A 13,937-nucleotide genomic window follows, 5' to 3' on the forward strand; every position below is an offset into this window, starting at 1 on the left:
AACTTTGAGAAATGAGATGAGTCCTCGAGCATGAGCCCATAGGTTGTGGGAACAGTTCAATGATGGGGCAAAAGAAGTTGAGTGAAGTTATCCCCTCTGGTTCAAGGGCCTGATTGCTGAGGGGTAAAGGCTGTTTCTGAACCTGGTGGTGGGGGCCTTAAGGCAGTGGCAGTAGAAAGAAGACAGCATGGACTGGGTGGTGAGGGTCCTCGATGACGGATGCTGCTTTCCTGCGACACTGCTCCTTATAAATCCGCTCAGTGGTGGGGAGGGTTTTACCTGTGATTGGCTGGGCCGTATCCACTTCCTTTTGTAGGCTTTTCTGTTTAAAGGTATTACTGTGTCCATATCAGTCAGTATATTTTTCACCACACGACTATAGAAGTTTGTCAAAGTTTTAGTTATGATACTGAATCTTTGCAAATTTCTAAGAAAGCGGAAGTGCTTTCATGCTTTCTTCATAAAGGTACTTACGTGCTGGACCCAGGACAGATGCTCTGAAATGATAACACCAAGGAATTTAATGTTGCTGACCCTCTCTACATCTGATCTTCCAATGAGGACTGGCTCATGGACCTCCAGTTTTATCTTCCTGAAGTCAATACTCATCTCCTTGGTCTTGCTGGCAGCACTCAGCCAGATTTTCAATCTGCCTCCTATGTGCTGATCACCACCACCTTTGATTCAGCCAGTGACAGTGGTATCATCAGCAAATTTAAAAATGGCACTGGAGCTGTGCTTAGCCTCGCAGTCATAAGTGTAAAGTGAGTAGAGCAGGGCGCACCTGGGGTGTGCCTGTGCTGACGGAGATTCTGGAGGAGAGGTTGTTGCCAAGCTGAACTGACTGAAGTATATTTATAGAAACTAGTTTATTTAGGGAATGCTTGTGAACGGTATAATTTGGCTAGAGATAGAATGTTCTGTCAACAGTGTTGTTTTTCTAATTAACTTTAATTTTGTTTTTTTCAGATTGACAAAGTTGTGGAGGAACTGAAAGAGCAACCTGAACTACAACATGTGGTGAGTCGGCTTCCTCTGCTTTAGACGAGCCTCTGGCGCGTGCTATTGAGGGGATCATAAGGTGTTTAAAAATGCAATCAAGTGCTTGTGGCTTTGCACATGCCAGTTTGTGATCAGGCCCAAGATATCATTGTGTGAGGGAGTGAAATGTTAGTATTTGAGTAATAGAGTTATAGAGCACTACAACACAGAAATAGACCATTCAGCCCATCTAGTCCATTCCTCTTCTTCTTCGTAAGATCATCACCCCTACTGGGGCATGGGCTGCTGGCAGAAGCTCACCAGAGTCCTCTTTCATTGGCCATTCTTTCAGATTTTCAAGGTATAGCTCATTGAAGATCCTTCGTGTCCCGGGAATGAGGTCTTTGGAGCTGCTGTTGGCATTTCTATACTGCTGGGCTTTACGGGATGGGGTTGCTAACCCCATGCTCAGCCCTCATGTTTTCACAGCTGGGCTTGGGGCCCTTCATGGCGGAGTTCCATCTAGTCCATTCTCCTGGTCCCATCAACCCACGAGTGGACCATGCCCTCCACACCCCTCCCATCCATCTACTTATACAAATACCTCTTGAATGTTGAAATTGAACCCGCATCCACCATTGCCACTGGCATCTCGTTTCACATCTCACCACCCTCTGAGTGAAGAAGTTCTCCCTCATGTTCCCCTTAAACATTTCACTTCCCACCCTTAAGCTATAGACCTTAGTTCTAGTCTCACCCAACCTCAGTGAAAAGAACCTGCTTTCAATAATCCTATCTATAGCCCTCATAATTTTACATACCTCAATCAATTCTCCCCTCGTTCACCTACACCCCAGGGAATAAAGTCCTAATCTGTTCAAACCAGTAGCTCAGGTTCCAGCAACAAAATTATTAATTTTCTCTGTACTCTTTCAATCTTATTGATATCTTGCTTGTAGGAAGGTGACACAATGCTCCAAATTAGGCCTCACCAACATAAAGCCATAAGAGACCATAAGAGATAGGAGCAGAATTAGGCCACTCAGCCCATCGAGTCTGCTCTTCCCTTCCATCATCGCTCATTTATTCTCCCTCTTAACCCCAATCTCCTGTCTTCTCTCTGTAACCTGTTACGCCTTTCATTCCCAGGATCATTATCATGAACCTCCTCTGGATCCTCTCCAATGTCAGGACATATTTCCGGGTGGCACAGAAGTGTAATGGTTAGCACAATGCTTCACAGTACTCGCCATACTCGTGAGACTGCGATGGCTCTCCCCGGTTTGTGTGGATGCTGCGTAATTTGGTACAAATTAGTGCCACAAAATAACAGACAGCACACTGCATACTATTAAAGGAATTATATTTATGAATCTTAACTTACCTAAAGGGTTAGTAAAGAAAAAGGTGCATTTTAATTAAACAGCACAAGTTGGAGCTCATCTTGAACTTCTCTGTCACTCACACGCTGGGCCCTTGGTCAACGTGATAGCTCACACCACCTTTCAAACGTCACTCACAATTCATCTCGTACAAATAGGTCTCCCAGCGGGTCATATCCTACAACCAGCTCCCCCCACCGTCTTCTCTCTTCATCTCCTGCCGAACAAAAGCCCCAAGGCCAATCTTAGTGTCCCTCACTGGAGAAACCTCCCCTTAATTCGACCATCCTAATTGGATGGCACACATTTCTGCTCATCCCTTATCTTAAACAATAACCCAAACAAGCTGAAAACAGAACAGACAGCTCTTACAGAACTGCTAAATGAAATACGTACAGCATATCAGCCAGGGCATTACGCTGGTAATCCCAGCCATTATCTTCAGAGATTGCCTGGCGTCAGTGGTCGCATAATTAAGACTTGTGATGTGCACCATCTGCTCATGGGCTCACCCATCTTGTAAAGACACTGCCCAGAAGAAGGCAATGGCAAACCACTCCTGGAGAAAATTTGACAAGAACAATCAGGGTCATGACACCATGATCGCCCACATCATATAATATGGCACATAATGATGATGATGACGCTGTCAGAGGCAGTCTGCTAGTTCTGGCAACGATTTGTACAGTGATATACGGTAAAATATCTCAGAATTTTCATCAAGTAGTCAGAGCTTTAGATAAAAGAATTTGTGTCTAAATTATTAAAGACTTGTGACAAGAGAGATTCTTCTTTACCTGCTGCTTGCCTCAGGAAGGATCCTCAGAGGCTTTATATGAAGTGAAGTGATTGATTTCCGGTGTTGTCAATGTAAGTGATGTCTGGCATTTGCCCTTCTCACAGGATACGGCGGGATTGCAAAGTCCACTGGAGCTTCATAAGTCTTTCCTGTTTGGTCAAGCTATGTACTAAAGATGTAAATATCTGTGAGAAAAAAGCAACAAAAAACTCGATACAGTTACAGAAAGAATATGAAGCAATTTCATAGTTTTGCTAATGTAAATAGATACAACTGAAAGCAACAGAAAACATTGCTATCTTAATTTAGTTATGGAAATAATCAGTTTGATGAAAGAGGCACGAAGACTGTATAGGTCGGAAAAGCCAATAACACACCAAATTCATGTTAAGGTAGTGTAAATAGTGACTGTTTACTTTGATAACAGGATAAAATGAAAGCGATTGTTGGTTCAAAATTGTCACTGGATATAGGACTGATGAAAGTAACTTGAAGCTTGGTCAGGCTGTGCTTGTTCAGACCGATGTATGCTTCGGGGGAAAAATTGGATAAATGCATCAAAGTGAGAAAGGTTGAGGAGAGAAGAGTGATGGGGTTATTAGTCAGGGATTGCTGGACGGGCACGTTCTAAGGCAGCTATCCGCAATGTGGTGCGTAAAAGTAATTAAACACTGTGGTAGTGTAGTGGTTAGTTCAATGCTTTTCAGTGGGCCAGGGTTTATTTCCCGCCACTGTCTACAGGGAGTTTGTACGTTCTCCCCGTGACAGCGTGGGCTTCCTCAGTTCCCTCCCGCGGTCTAAAGACATACAGGTGAGGGTTAGTAAGTAGTGGGTGTGCTGCGTTGGTGCCAGAGGCACGGCAACACTTGCAGGCTGCTTCCAGCACAATCCCGACTTGAGCGACACATTTCACTGTAGGCTTCGATGTACTTGTGACAAATAAAACAAAACCTTAGTCTTTATCTATGTTATTTCATATTGATGATCTCAAAAAGACACCTGGGCAGATAAGTAAGTGAGGATGTGAGTGACATTTTATAGATATGGAATTGGTGATGAAGTATAGTTGAAGGGATTTGCACTAATGCAGCCAGAATACCTCTAATTAAAATAAAAGGGAAACCGCTGTCCCTGTGGAACACTGTCGTTTCAGCTGGATTCTAACAGGATTCTGATCATGAAATCTCACTCAGCCTCTGCCGTTTCAGAGAAAACATCCCAAGTATGTCCAGCTTTGTGTGGTAGCCCATACCCTCTAATCCAGGCAGCATCCTGCTGAACCTCGACTCACCCTCTCCAAAGCCTCGACATTCTTCCTGTAGTGGGGCGACCAGAACTGTACACGATGTCCCAGATGTTGCCTAACTAATTTTTTTAAAGTTGCAACATAACTTCCTGACTTTCGAACTCAATGTCTCAAATTAACATGCCGTAAGCCTTCTTAGCCACCCTGTCAACCTGTGTGGCTACTTTCAAGGTGCTGTGATCGTGGATCCCTCTGCCCTTAGCGTTGGACTGTCTCTTTATGTTTACCCTTCCAAGGTGCAACACTTCACATTTGGCTGGGTTAAACTCCATCTACCATTTTTGCCCACATCTGCAACTGATCTATGTTTTGCTGTATCCTTTGCCAGTCTTCTATGCTATCCACAACACCTCCAATCTTCGTTTCATCAGCAAACGACTAACTCACCCATCAACACTTTCATCCGGGTCATTTATATTCATCACAAGCAGCAGAGGCCTCAGTGCAGATCCCTGCAGATCACAGACCTCCAGCTGGAATAAGGCCATTCAGCCACTATTGCTATTACTAATACTTAGAGTATTACTAAGATTATTTTAACTTTGAAAGCTTTATTTGATATTTTACATTGTTCTAACCTACTCTGCATTTTCTTTAAACAGTACTTGCATAACCTGTTCAAGAGAGATCACCATAAAGGACAGAAATTCCACGAGCAACAGATCAGCCTGTATGCTGAATATGATCGGCCAAGCCTGCTGCCGTTCCTGCGAGACAGCACCCACTGCCCACTGGAGAAAGTAAGTTGGTCTTCACAGGAGTGCTGACACCGAGGCACGTGTATTGTTGCTGAAGTGCACTCGAGACGATTGTTTTCCATAGCAGACAAATACCATTCAGCCTGTTTGCTCTGTGCCAGTGTCTAACAATAAACAAGTCTTGTTTTATTCCATTTATCACTCCCCACTCGGGTGGAGTGCCCGGGAGGGGTGTGGGACGGATGGCAGAGAACGAGTGTGGAGGGAGAGGGGAGTGTGGTGTGGATGCAGACACACCTGCCCTGAGATAACAGTCAAGGTCATTTGGTTCTAAACAATTGGTTCATTTATCATTACAGAATATCTCCCCCTCTCCTCCCTTCCCTCCCAAACCATGATTCCCCTCTCCCTGCCCCTTCCCACTCTGAGTCCACAGAGGAGACCCATATCAGAATCTGGTTTACTATCACTCACATGTCATGAAAGTTGTATTTTTGGGGCCATAGCAGTACAGTGCAATACATAAAATACACACAAACTACAGTACTGTACAAAAGTCACTCTCTTTCTCTCCCTCTACCCCTTCGCTCTCCTCTCTCTCTCTCTCTCTCTCTCTCTCTCTCCCTCCCCCCCACCCTCCTCTCTCCTCCTTCCTCCTTCTCTCTCACTCTCTCACTCTCTCTCCCTCTCTCCTCTCTCTCTCCTCTCTCCCTCTCCTCTCACTTGCTCTCTCTCCTCACTCTCTCTGTCCCTGCTCCCTCCTCTTTCCTCTCTCCTCCTTCCTCCCTTCTCTCTCACTCTCTCCCTCTATCTCTCTATCTACCTCTCTCCCTCTATCTCTCTATCTGCGTCTCTCTCTCTCTCTCTCTCTCTTCTCTCTTATATATATCTTGAAGTTCATTTTCTTGAAAGTTTTTTCAGGAAAATTAAATAACACAATAGAATTCAAAAAACTATATAAGCAAAGACTGACAAATAATCAAACAATCAATGTGCAAAGGAAGACATTGCGCAAATATTAAAAAATAATAAAATTACTGACAGCATGAGTTGTAGGGTCATTGAAAGGGAGTCTGTTGTGGAGTCAATTCAGAGTTGAGGCAAGTGAAGTTATCCCCTCTGGTTGATGGGTAATTACTGTTCCTGCATTTGGTGGTTTAGGACCAAAAGGCTGATCATAGTCACAGAAGTGACAAGAGAGCAGGAGCTGGCTGGTGGAGGTTCTTGATGATTTGTGCTGCATTTCTGTGACTGCTCTCCTTGTAGATGTGCTCAGTGATGGGGAAGGCTTTGCCTGAGATGGACTGGCCTGTATCCGCTCTCTGAAGCCTTTTCCGTTCCTGGCTGTTTGGATCAAGCTTCCGTTCAAATCAACGCCATCGCCGTGAAACACATCATGTGGCAATAACATTCATAAAAAAAAATCCTGAATGCCTCTTTAATTTTCAAAAGCTCTCTTGAAGATTTGCCCCATTGGAATCATCGAACGATGCAGCACCGAGACAAGGCCTTCAGCCAGCAAGCAGCACTGGTTAAGTCATATAAAACTTTGCCAGATGTGCGGTGAAGGGCATACTCACTGGCTGCATCGTGGCCTGGTATGGAAACGCTAATGCCCTTGAATGGAAAAGCCTACAAGAAGTAGTGGATTCACAAACAAGAAAATATGCAGGTGCTGGAAATCCAAGCAACATGCACAAAATGCTGGAGGAACTCAGCAAGCCAGGCAACATCTACGAAAAAAGAGTACAGTCAACATTTCGGGCCGAGACCCTTAATCAGGACTGGAGAAAAAGAGATGAGGAGTCAGAGTTAGAAGGTGTGGGGAGGGGAGGAAGAAACACCAGGCGATAGGCGAAACTGGGAGGTGGGAGGGGTGAAGTAAAGAGCTGGGAAGTTGATTGGTGAAAGAGATACAGGGCTGGAGAAGGGGGAGTCTGCTAATGGAGGACTGAAGGTCATTGAAGAAAGAAAAGGGGGGAGGAGCATCAGAGGGAGGTGATGAGCAGGCAAGGAGATAAGATGCGAGAGGGAAAAGGGAATGGAGAATGGTGGGGGGGATGGTGTGGGAGGGGTATTACTGGAATTTCAAGAAATCAATGTTCAGGCCATCAGGTTGGAGTCTACCCAAATGGAATATAAAGTGTTGTTCCACCAACCTGAATGTGGCTACATCATGACAGTAGAGGAGGCCATGGACTGACATATTGGAATAGGAATGGGAAGTAGAATTAAAGTGGTGGCCACTGGGTGATCCCGGTTGTTCTGGTGGACGGAGCGTAGGTGCTCAACGAAAGAGACTTCCAGTCTACGCTGAGTCTCACCAATATACAGGAGACCACAATGGGAACACCGGATACAGTAGACAACCCCAAGAGACTCACAGATGAAGCGTTGCCTCACCTGGAAGGACTGTTTGGGGCCCTGAATGGTAGTGAGGGAGGAGTTGTAGGGACAGGTGTAGCACTTGTTCTGCTTGTAAGGATAAATGCCAAGAGGGAGATCAGTGGGGAGGGACGAATGGACAAGGGAGTCGCTTAGGGAGCGATCCCTTTGGAAAGCAGAAAGTGGGGGGAGAGAAAGATGTGCTTGGTGGTGGGATCCCTTTGGAAGTGGTGGAAGTTGCAGAGAATTATGTGCTGGATACGGTGGTTGGTGGGGTGGTAGTTCAGGACAAGAGGTGGACACCAATTGGTGGTGTGACGGGAGGATGAGGTAAGGGCAGGTGTGTGTGAAATGGAAGAGATGTGGTTGAGAGCAGCGTTAATGGTGGACGAAAGGATGTCTCTTCCTTTGAAGAAGGAAGACATTTCCTTCGTTCTGGAATGAAAAGCCTCACCCTGAGAGCAGATGCAGCAGAGACAGAGGAATTGTGAGAAGGGGATGGCATTTTTACAATTAACAGTGGGAAGAAGTAGTAGCTACGCCCCAGTCCATCATGGGTGAGGACACCCCCAACCACGAGCACATCTACATGGAACGCTGTCACAGAAAAGTAGCATCCATCATAGTGGCCCCCACCATCCAGACCATGCTGTCTTCTCACTGACAGGAAGAAGGTACAGGAGCCTCAAGTCCCACGCCACCTGGTTCAGGAACCAGCAGGCTCTTGAACCAGAGGGAATAATTTCACCCAACTTCACTCACCCCAATGCTGAAATGTTCCCAGCACCTATTGGCTCACTTTCAAGGTCTCCATAATCTCATGTTCTCAATATTTATTGTTTATTTATTTATTATTATTTTGTTTTCCCTCTTTTTGTGTTTGCACAGTTTATTGTCTTTAGTACGTTAGCTATTTGTTCATTGTTGTTGAGTACGCCTTTCATTGCTTTGTGAAGGTGTACAAAATTATGAGGTATAGATAAGTAAGAGCCAGAGAGATTTTTCCAAGGGCAGAAATGGCTAATACGAGGTGGCATAATTTTATGTTGATTGGAGGAAAGTATAGGAGAGATGTTAGGTTCTTTTAGGAGTCCAAGAATGAGTGAAAACTTGTTACTTCATGATTGTTTATTTTAAAGTTTAAACAAAGGAGCCAATACAGAGCATAAGAAACTAAGAGAAGACAAAGAAACAAGAACTTGATACTTCTATACTTGAAATAGGGCAAATTCCTGAGTTAAGACAAATACTGAGATAAAGAAGGACCAATTAAAAAAAATACATAGTCACTGCAGGGTATGTGCTAACTCTCACTGACAAGCCATTATGTAACTGCTATACTGCTATTCCACCAGTAGGTGGGGAGAAACACCACTATTGTGAAAATATGCAAGCTAAAAATTACAAATTGTGTGCTAGTGAAAACTACAATTTTAGTCTTGCATTAATTCAATTGATACCAAACCAAAAGCATAAAGATCAAATCTCAACAGTAGGTTAATTGGTCATTGTAAACTGTCCTGTGATTAGGCTAGGATTAATATGAAGGTTGCTGGGCGGTGCGGCTTGTGAGACCTGTTCCGTGCGGAATCACTAAATAAAAATAAGTCAGATACAAATCTGTGTAAAGCAAGTTTCCAGAATAAAACATTATTACAAAAATATCTTCAAACTGGTAGAAATATGCAGGCATATTGCTTAGTTACATCCAAAATCTTCCCTCGCTCAGGGAGCATATTGCAGTGGAAGAACTTAAGCATTAGTAAGGGGATATGACAACAGCATTAATTTTTTTTTCTCTCTCCACAGGCTCTTGAAATCTGTCAGCAGAGGAACTTTGTTGAAGAGACAGTTTTTCTCTTAAGTAAGAACATGTTTGGTGTTGGATGTGTTTTTGAGGGGGCTTGAGGGGAAGAGTTCTCTGGAAGAAAGGTCTCTTTGGACGAATCAATTTGTATGAAGCAAAGAAACACCATGGTAGCACGACTTTATTATAGCCCAGGGCATCAGAGTTCAAAGTTCAATTCCAATGCTATAAGGAGTTTGCAATCAAACAGTGTACTGAGTGCATTAAGCTCAATTCATATTAGGGCTGAAGATTGTGGAACTGTCAATATAAAAGATTCTATTTACCTTTCCCAGAATGGTTCTCCAAAGAAAGGATCTTCATCTTGATCTTCAAATAGATGTCATCAAAATTAAGAATGAAATTAGGAGAGCCAGAAGGGGCCATGAGAAGGCCTTAGCGGGCAGGATTACGGAAACCCCCAAGGCATTCTACAAGTATGTGAAGAGCAAGAGGATAAGATGTGAGAGAATAGGACCAATCAAGTGTGACAGTGGAAAAGTGTGTGTGGAATTGGAGGAGATAGTGGAGGTACTTAATGAATACTTTGCTTCAGTATTCCCTATGGAAAAGGACCTTGGCATTTGTGGGGATGTCTTACGGTGGACTAAAAAGCTTGAGTCATTAAGGAGGATGTGCTGGAATTTTTGGACAGCATCAAGTTGGATAAGTCACCAGAACCAAACAAGATATACCCTGGGCTACTTTGGGAGGTGAGGGAGGAGATTGCTAAGCCTCTGGCGATGATCTTTGCATCATCAATAGGGATGGGAGAGGTTCCAGAGGGTTGGAGGGTTGCAGATGTTGTTGTTCCCTTATTCAAGAAAGGGTGTAGAGATAGCTCAGGAAATTATAGACCAGTGAGTCTTACTTCAGTGGTTGGTAAGATGATGGAGAAGATCCTGAGAGACAAGATTTATGAACATTTAGAAAGGCATAATGTGATTAGGAATAGTCAGCACGGCTTTGTCAAAGGCAGGTCATGCCTTAAAAGCCTGAAGGAATTTTTTGAGGATGTGACTAAACACATTTATGAATGAAGAGCAGTAGATGTAGTGTATATGGATTTCAGCAAGGCATTTGATAAGGTACCCCATACAAGGCTTATTGAGAAAGTAAGGAGGCATGGGATCCAAGGGGACATTGCTTTGTGGATCCAGAATTGCTTGTCCACAGAAGGCAAAGAGTGGTTATAGACAGGTCATATTCTGTATGGCGGTTTGGGACCAATGGTGTACCTCAAGGATCTGTTCTTTGACCCCTTCTCTTCGTGATTTTTATAGATGACTTAGATGAGGAAGTGGAGGGATGGGTTAGCAAATTTGCTGATGACACAATGGTTGGAGGTGTTGTGGATAATGTGGAGGGCTGTCAGAGGTTACAGTGGGACATCGATAGGATGCAAAAACTGGGCTGAGAAGTGACAGATGGAGTTCAAGCCTGATAAGTGTGAGATGGTTCATTTTGGTAGGTCAGACATGATGACAGAATATATTATTGATGGTAAGACTTGGCAGTGTGGAGGTTCAGAGGGATCTTGGGGTCTGAGTTCATATAGGACACTCAAAGCTGCTGCGCAGATTGACTCTGTGCTTAAGAAGGCGTATAGTGTATTGGCCTTCATCAATCATGGAATTGAATTTAGGAGAGAGGTAATGTTACAACTACGTAGGACCCTGGTCAGACCCCATTTGGAGTATTGTGCTCAGTTCTGGTCACCTCACTGCAGGAAGGATGTGGAAGCCATAGAAAGGGTGCAGAGGAGATTTACAAGGATGTTGCCTGGATTGGGGAGCATGCCTTATGAGAATAAGTTGAGTGAACTCAGCTTTTTGGAGCGACGGAGGATGAGAGGTGACCTGATGGAGGTGTATAAGATTATGAGAGGCATTGATGGTGTGGATAGTCAGAGGCTTTTTGCCAGGGCTGAAATGGCTAACATGAGAGGACACAGGTTTAAGATGCTTGGAAGCAGGTACAGAGGGGATGTCGGGGCTAAGTTTTTTATGTAGAGAGTGGTGAGTGCGTGGAATGGGCTGCGGGCAACTGTGGTGTAGGCGAATACAATAGCGTCTTTCAAGAGCCTCCTGGATAGGTACATGGTGTTTAGAAAAATAGAGGGCTATGGTTAACTCTAGGTAATTTCTAAAGTAAGTACATGTTTGGCACATGTATGCCGAAGGGCCTGTAATGTTTTTCTATGTTTCTGTATTATAACCCTGGAGCATAGGAGAATTCGGGGAGATTTCATAGACATATAGGGTATGGTGGCAGGGAGATGCATCTCAACCAAAGGTGTTGGAAGACCTACCCTGCAGGTCACCCTTGGGCAAAGTGTAGCAGCTGCTTAGCCACATGACGCCATGGAACCAGGTAGCGGGTGGTCATATGAGCAGTCGGTGCATATCACAAGTCCTGGTTATGCAACCACTGACACCAGGCAATCCTGGAAGAATATTGATAAAGGCTGTGGACACCTGTTTTGTAAAGACACTCTTCAGAAGAAGGCAATGGCAAACCATTTCTATAGAAAAACTTGTCAAGAACAATCATGGTTGTGGAAAGGCCATGATTGCCTACATCATATGTCACAGCACATAACAAACAAACGATGGGTTAAACGCAAGCAGGCCTTTACCATTGTGGTTAGCTGAGACTAGAACTGGTTAAAGGTTGAAAGGTGAAATGTTTAAGGGAAACATGAGGGGAATTTCTTCACTGGAAGGAGATACCAGCTGAAGTGGTGGATGCAGGTTCAATTTCAACGCTGAAGTGAAATTTGGGAAGGAATATAGATGGGATAGGTCTGGAGGGCTATGGACCAGAGGGTCTGCTTAGGTGCTGCAGTGCTCTATGTCTCTATGAAGATGCATGAATGTAGTCTCTTGGTAAATCAGCAACACAGACAAAATGCTGGGGGAACTCAGCATCTGTTGAGTAAACAGTCAACGTTTCGGGCTGAGACCCTTCATCAGGACTGGAAAGGAAAGGTGAGTCAGGATAAGAAGGTGGGGAGGAAGAAATACATGGCGATAGGTGATAGTGAAAGAGAGAAATGGCTAAAGAAGGGGAAATTTGATAGGAGAGGGTGGAAGACCATGAAAGAAAGGGAAGGAGAGGATCACCAGGGAGACATGATGGGCAGGTAAGGAGATAAAGTGAGAGAGGGAAATGGGAATGGGAAATAATGAAGGAGAGGGGGGAGCATTACCACAAGTTTGAGAAATCAATGTTCATGCCATCAGGTTGGTGGCTACACAGACGGAATATCAGGTGCTGTTCCTCCAACCTGTGTATGGCCTCATCACGGCAGTAGAGGAGACCATGGACTGACATAAGGGAATGGGAAGTAGAGTTGAAGTGGGTGGCCACGGGGAGATCCCACTTTTACTGGTGGATGGAGCACAGGTGCTCGGTGAAACAGTCTCCTAATCTCAGTCGGGACCCAACAATATACAGGAGGCCACTCTGGGAGCACTGTATACAGTTGATGACCCCAACAGACTCACAGCTGAAGTGTCGCCTCACCTGGAAGGACTGTTTAGGGCCCTGAATGGTAGTGAGGGAGGAGGTGTAGTGGCAGGTGTAGCACTTGTTCCACTTGCAAGAATAAGTGCCAGGAGGGATGAATGGGCAAGAGAGTCCCATAGGGAGCTATCTCTGCGGAAAGCAGGAAGTGTAGAGGGAAGGGAAAGATGTGCTTGGTGGTGGGATCCCATTGGAGATGGCAAAGGTTGCGAAGAATTATGTGCTGGGCGCAGAGGCTACTGGGGAGGTAGGTGAGGGCAAGATGTTCTGTATCCCTGGTGTGGCGGCAGGAGAATGGGGTGAGGGTAAACGTGTGTGAAACGTTAGAGATATGGGTGATGGTAGAAGGAAAGAGGGCATCTCATTGGATCTGAAATGAAAAGCTCATCCTGAGAGCAAATGTGGTAGGGATGGAGGAACTGAGAGAAGGGAATGAGATTTTTACAAGTGACAGGGTGCAAAAAGGTATAGCCCAGGTAGCTGTGACAATCGGGGGATTCTCACAGATAAACTGTCTTCAGAGATCAAGACAAGGGAGGGAAGTGTCAGAAATGGACCAGGTGAAGTGGGGCGAGCCAAAGGAGAAATTATTGAGAGTGAGGACAAGTTCTGCCAGTTGGAGGAGAGTGGTGGTGGAGGGGAACAGGTTGGGACTGTTGTCCAGAAAGAAGCGACAGCTTCAAGGCCCTCCTGATGGGAGATAGAGGTGCATACTGATTGGAGATCAATGGTGAAAATGAGATGATCAAGTTTTAATCAGCTTGTTAAACCTGGGGAATACGTTTGATTCTCCAGTCATCATGCATGTTGTTCGGGTCTGATTTGATGGTAAACACTGCCCTCCACTGGTCACTCCTACATTTTAAGAATAAAACTATCGAAGAAGAAACTACTTAAAAGGTATTCCTGGAGAATTTTAATACTCATAGTATTGCCAGAACTGATGAATATTTAAAACTCTTAATATTCACAAATTTCGCCCTTGCCTAACAAGATTGGCTGATGTCAGGTC

The 13,937-nt window shown here is 44.6% G+C and overlaps 1 protein-coding gene across 2 annotated transcripts in view; it reads left to right on the top strand.

The window, feature by feature from the left end:
- Positions 1–13,937, top strand: part of vps41 (VPS41 subunit of HOPS complex) — a 217,226-nt gene that overhangs the window by 175,723 nt on the left and 27,566 nt on the right. For both annotated transcript variants that reach the window (XM_059984628.1, XM_059984635.1), the window contains exons 21-23: positions 970–1,020; positions 5,071–5,208; positions 9,361–9,415. In XM_059984628.1, coding sequence (XP_059840611.1) covers positions 970–1,020; positions 5,071–5,208; positions 9,361–9,415 — 244 coding nt within the window. The remainder of the gene's footprint in view (positions 1–969; positions 1,021–5,070; positions 5,209–9,360; positions 9,416–13,937) is intronic.

Source organism: Hypanus sabinus, chromosome 1 (genome assembly GCF_030144855.1).
Source record: "Hypanus sabinus isolate sHypSab1 chromosome 1, sHypSab1.hap1, whole genome shotgun sequence".
Lineage (NCBI taxonomy): Eukaryota > Metazoa > Chordata > Chondrichthyes > Myliobatiformes > Dasyatidae > Hypanus > Hypanus sabinus.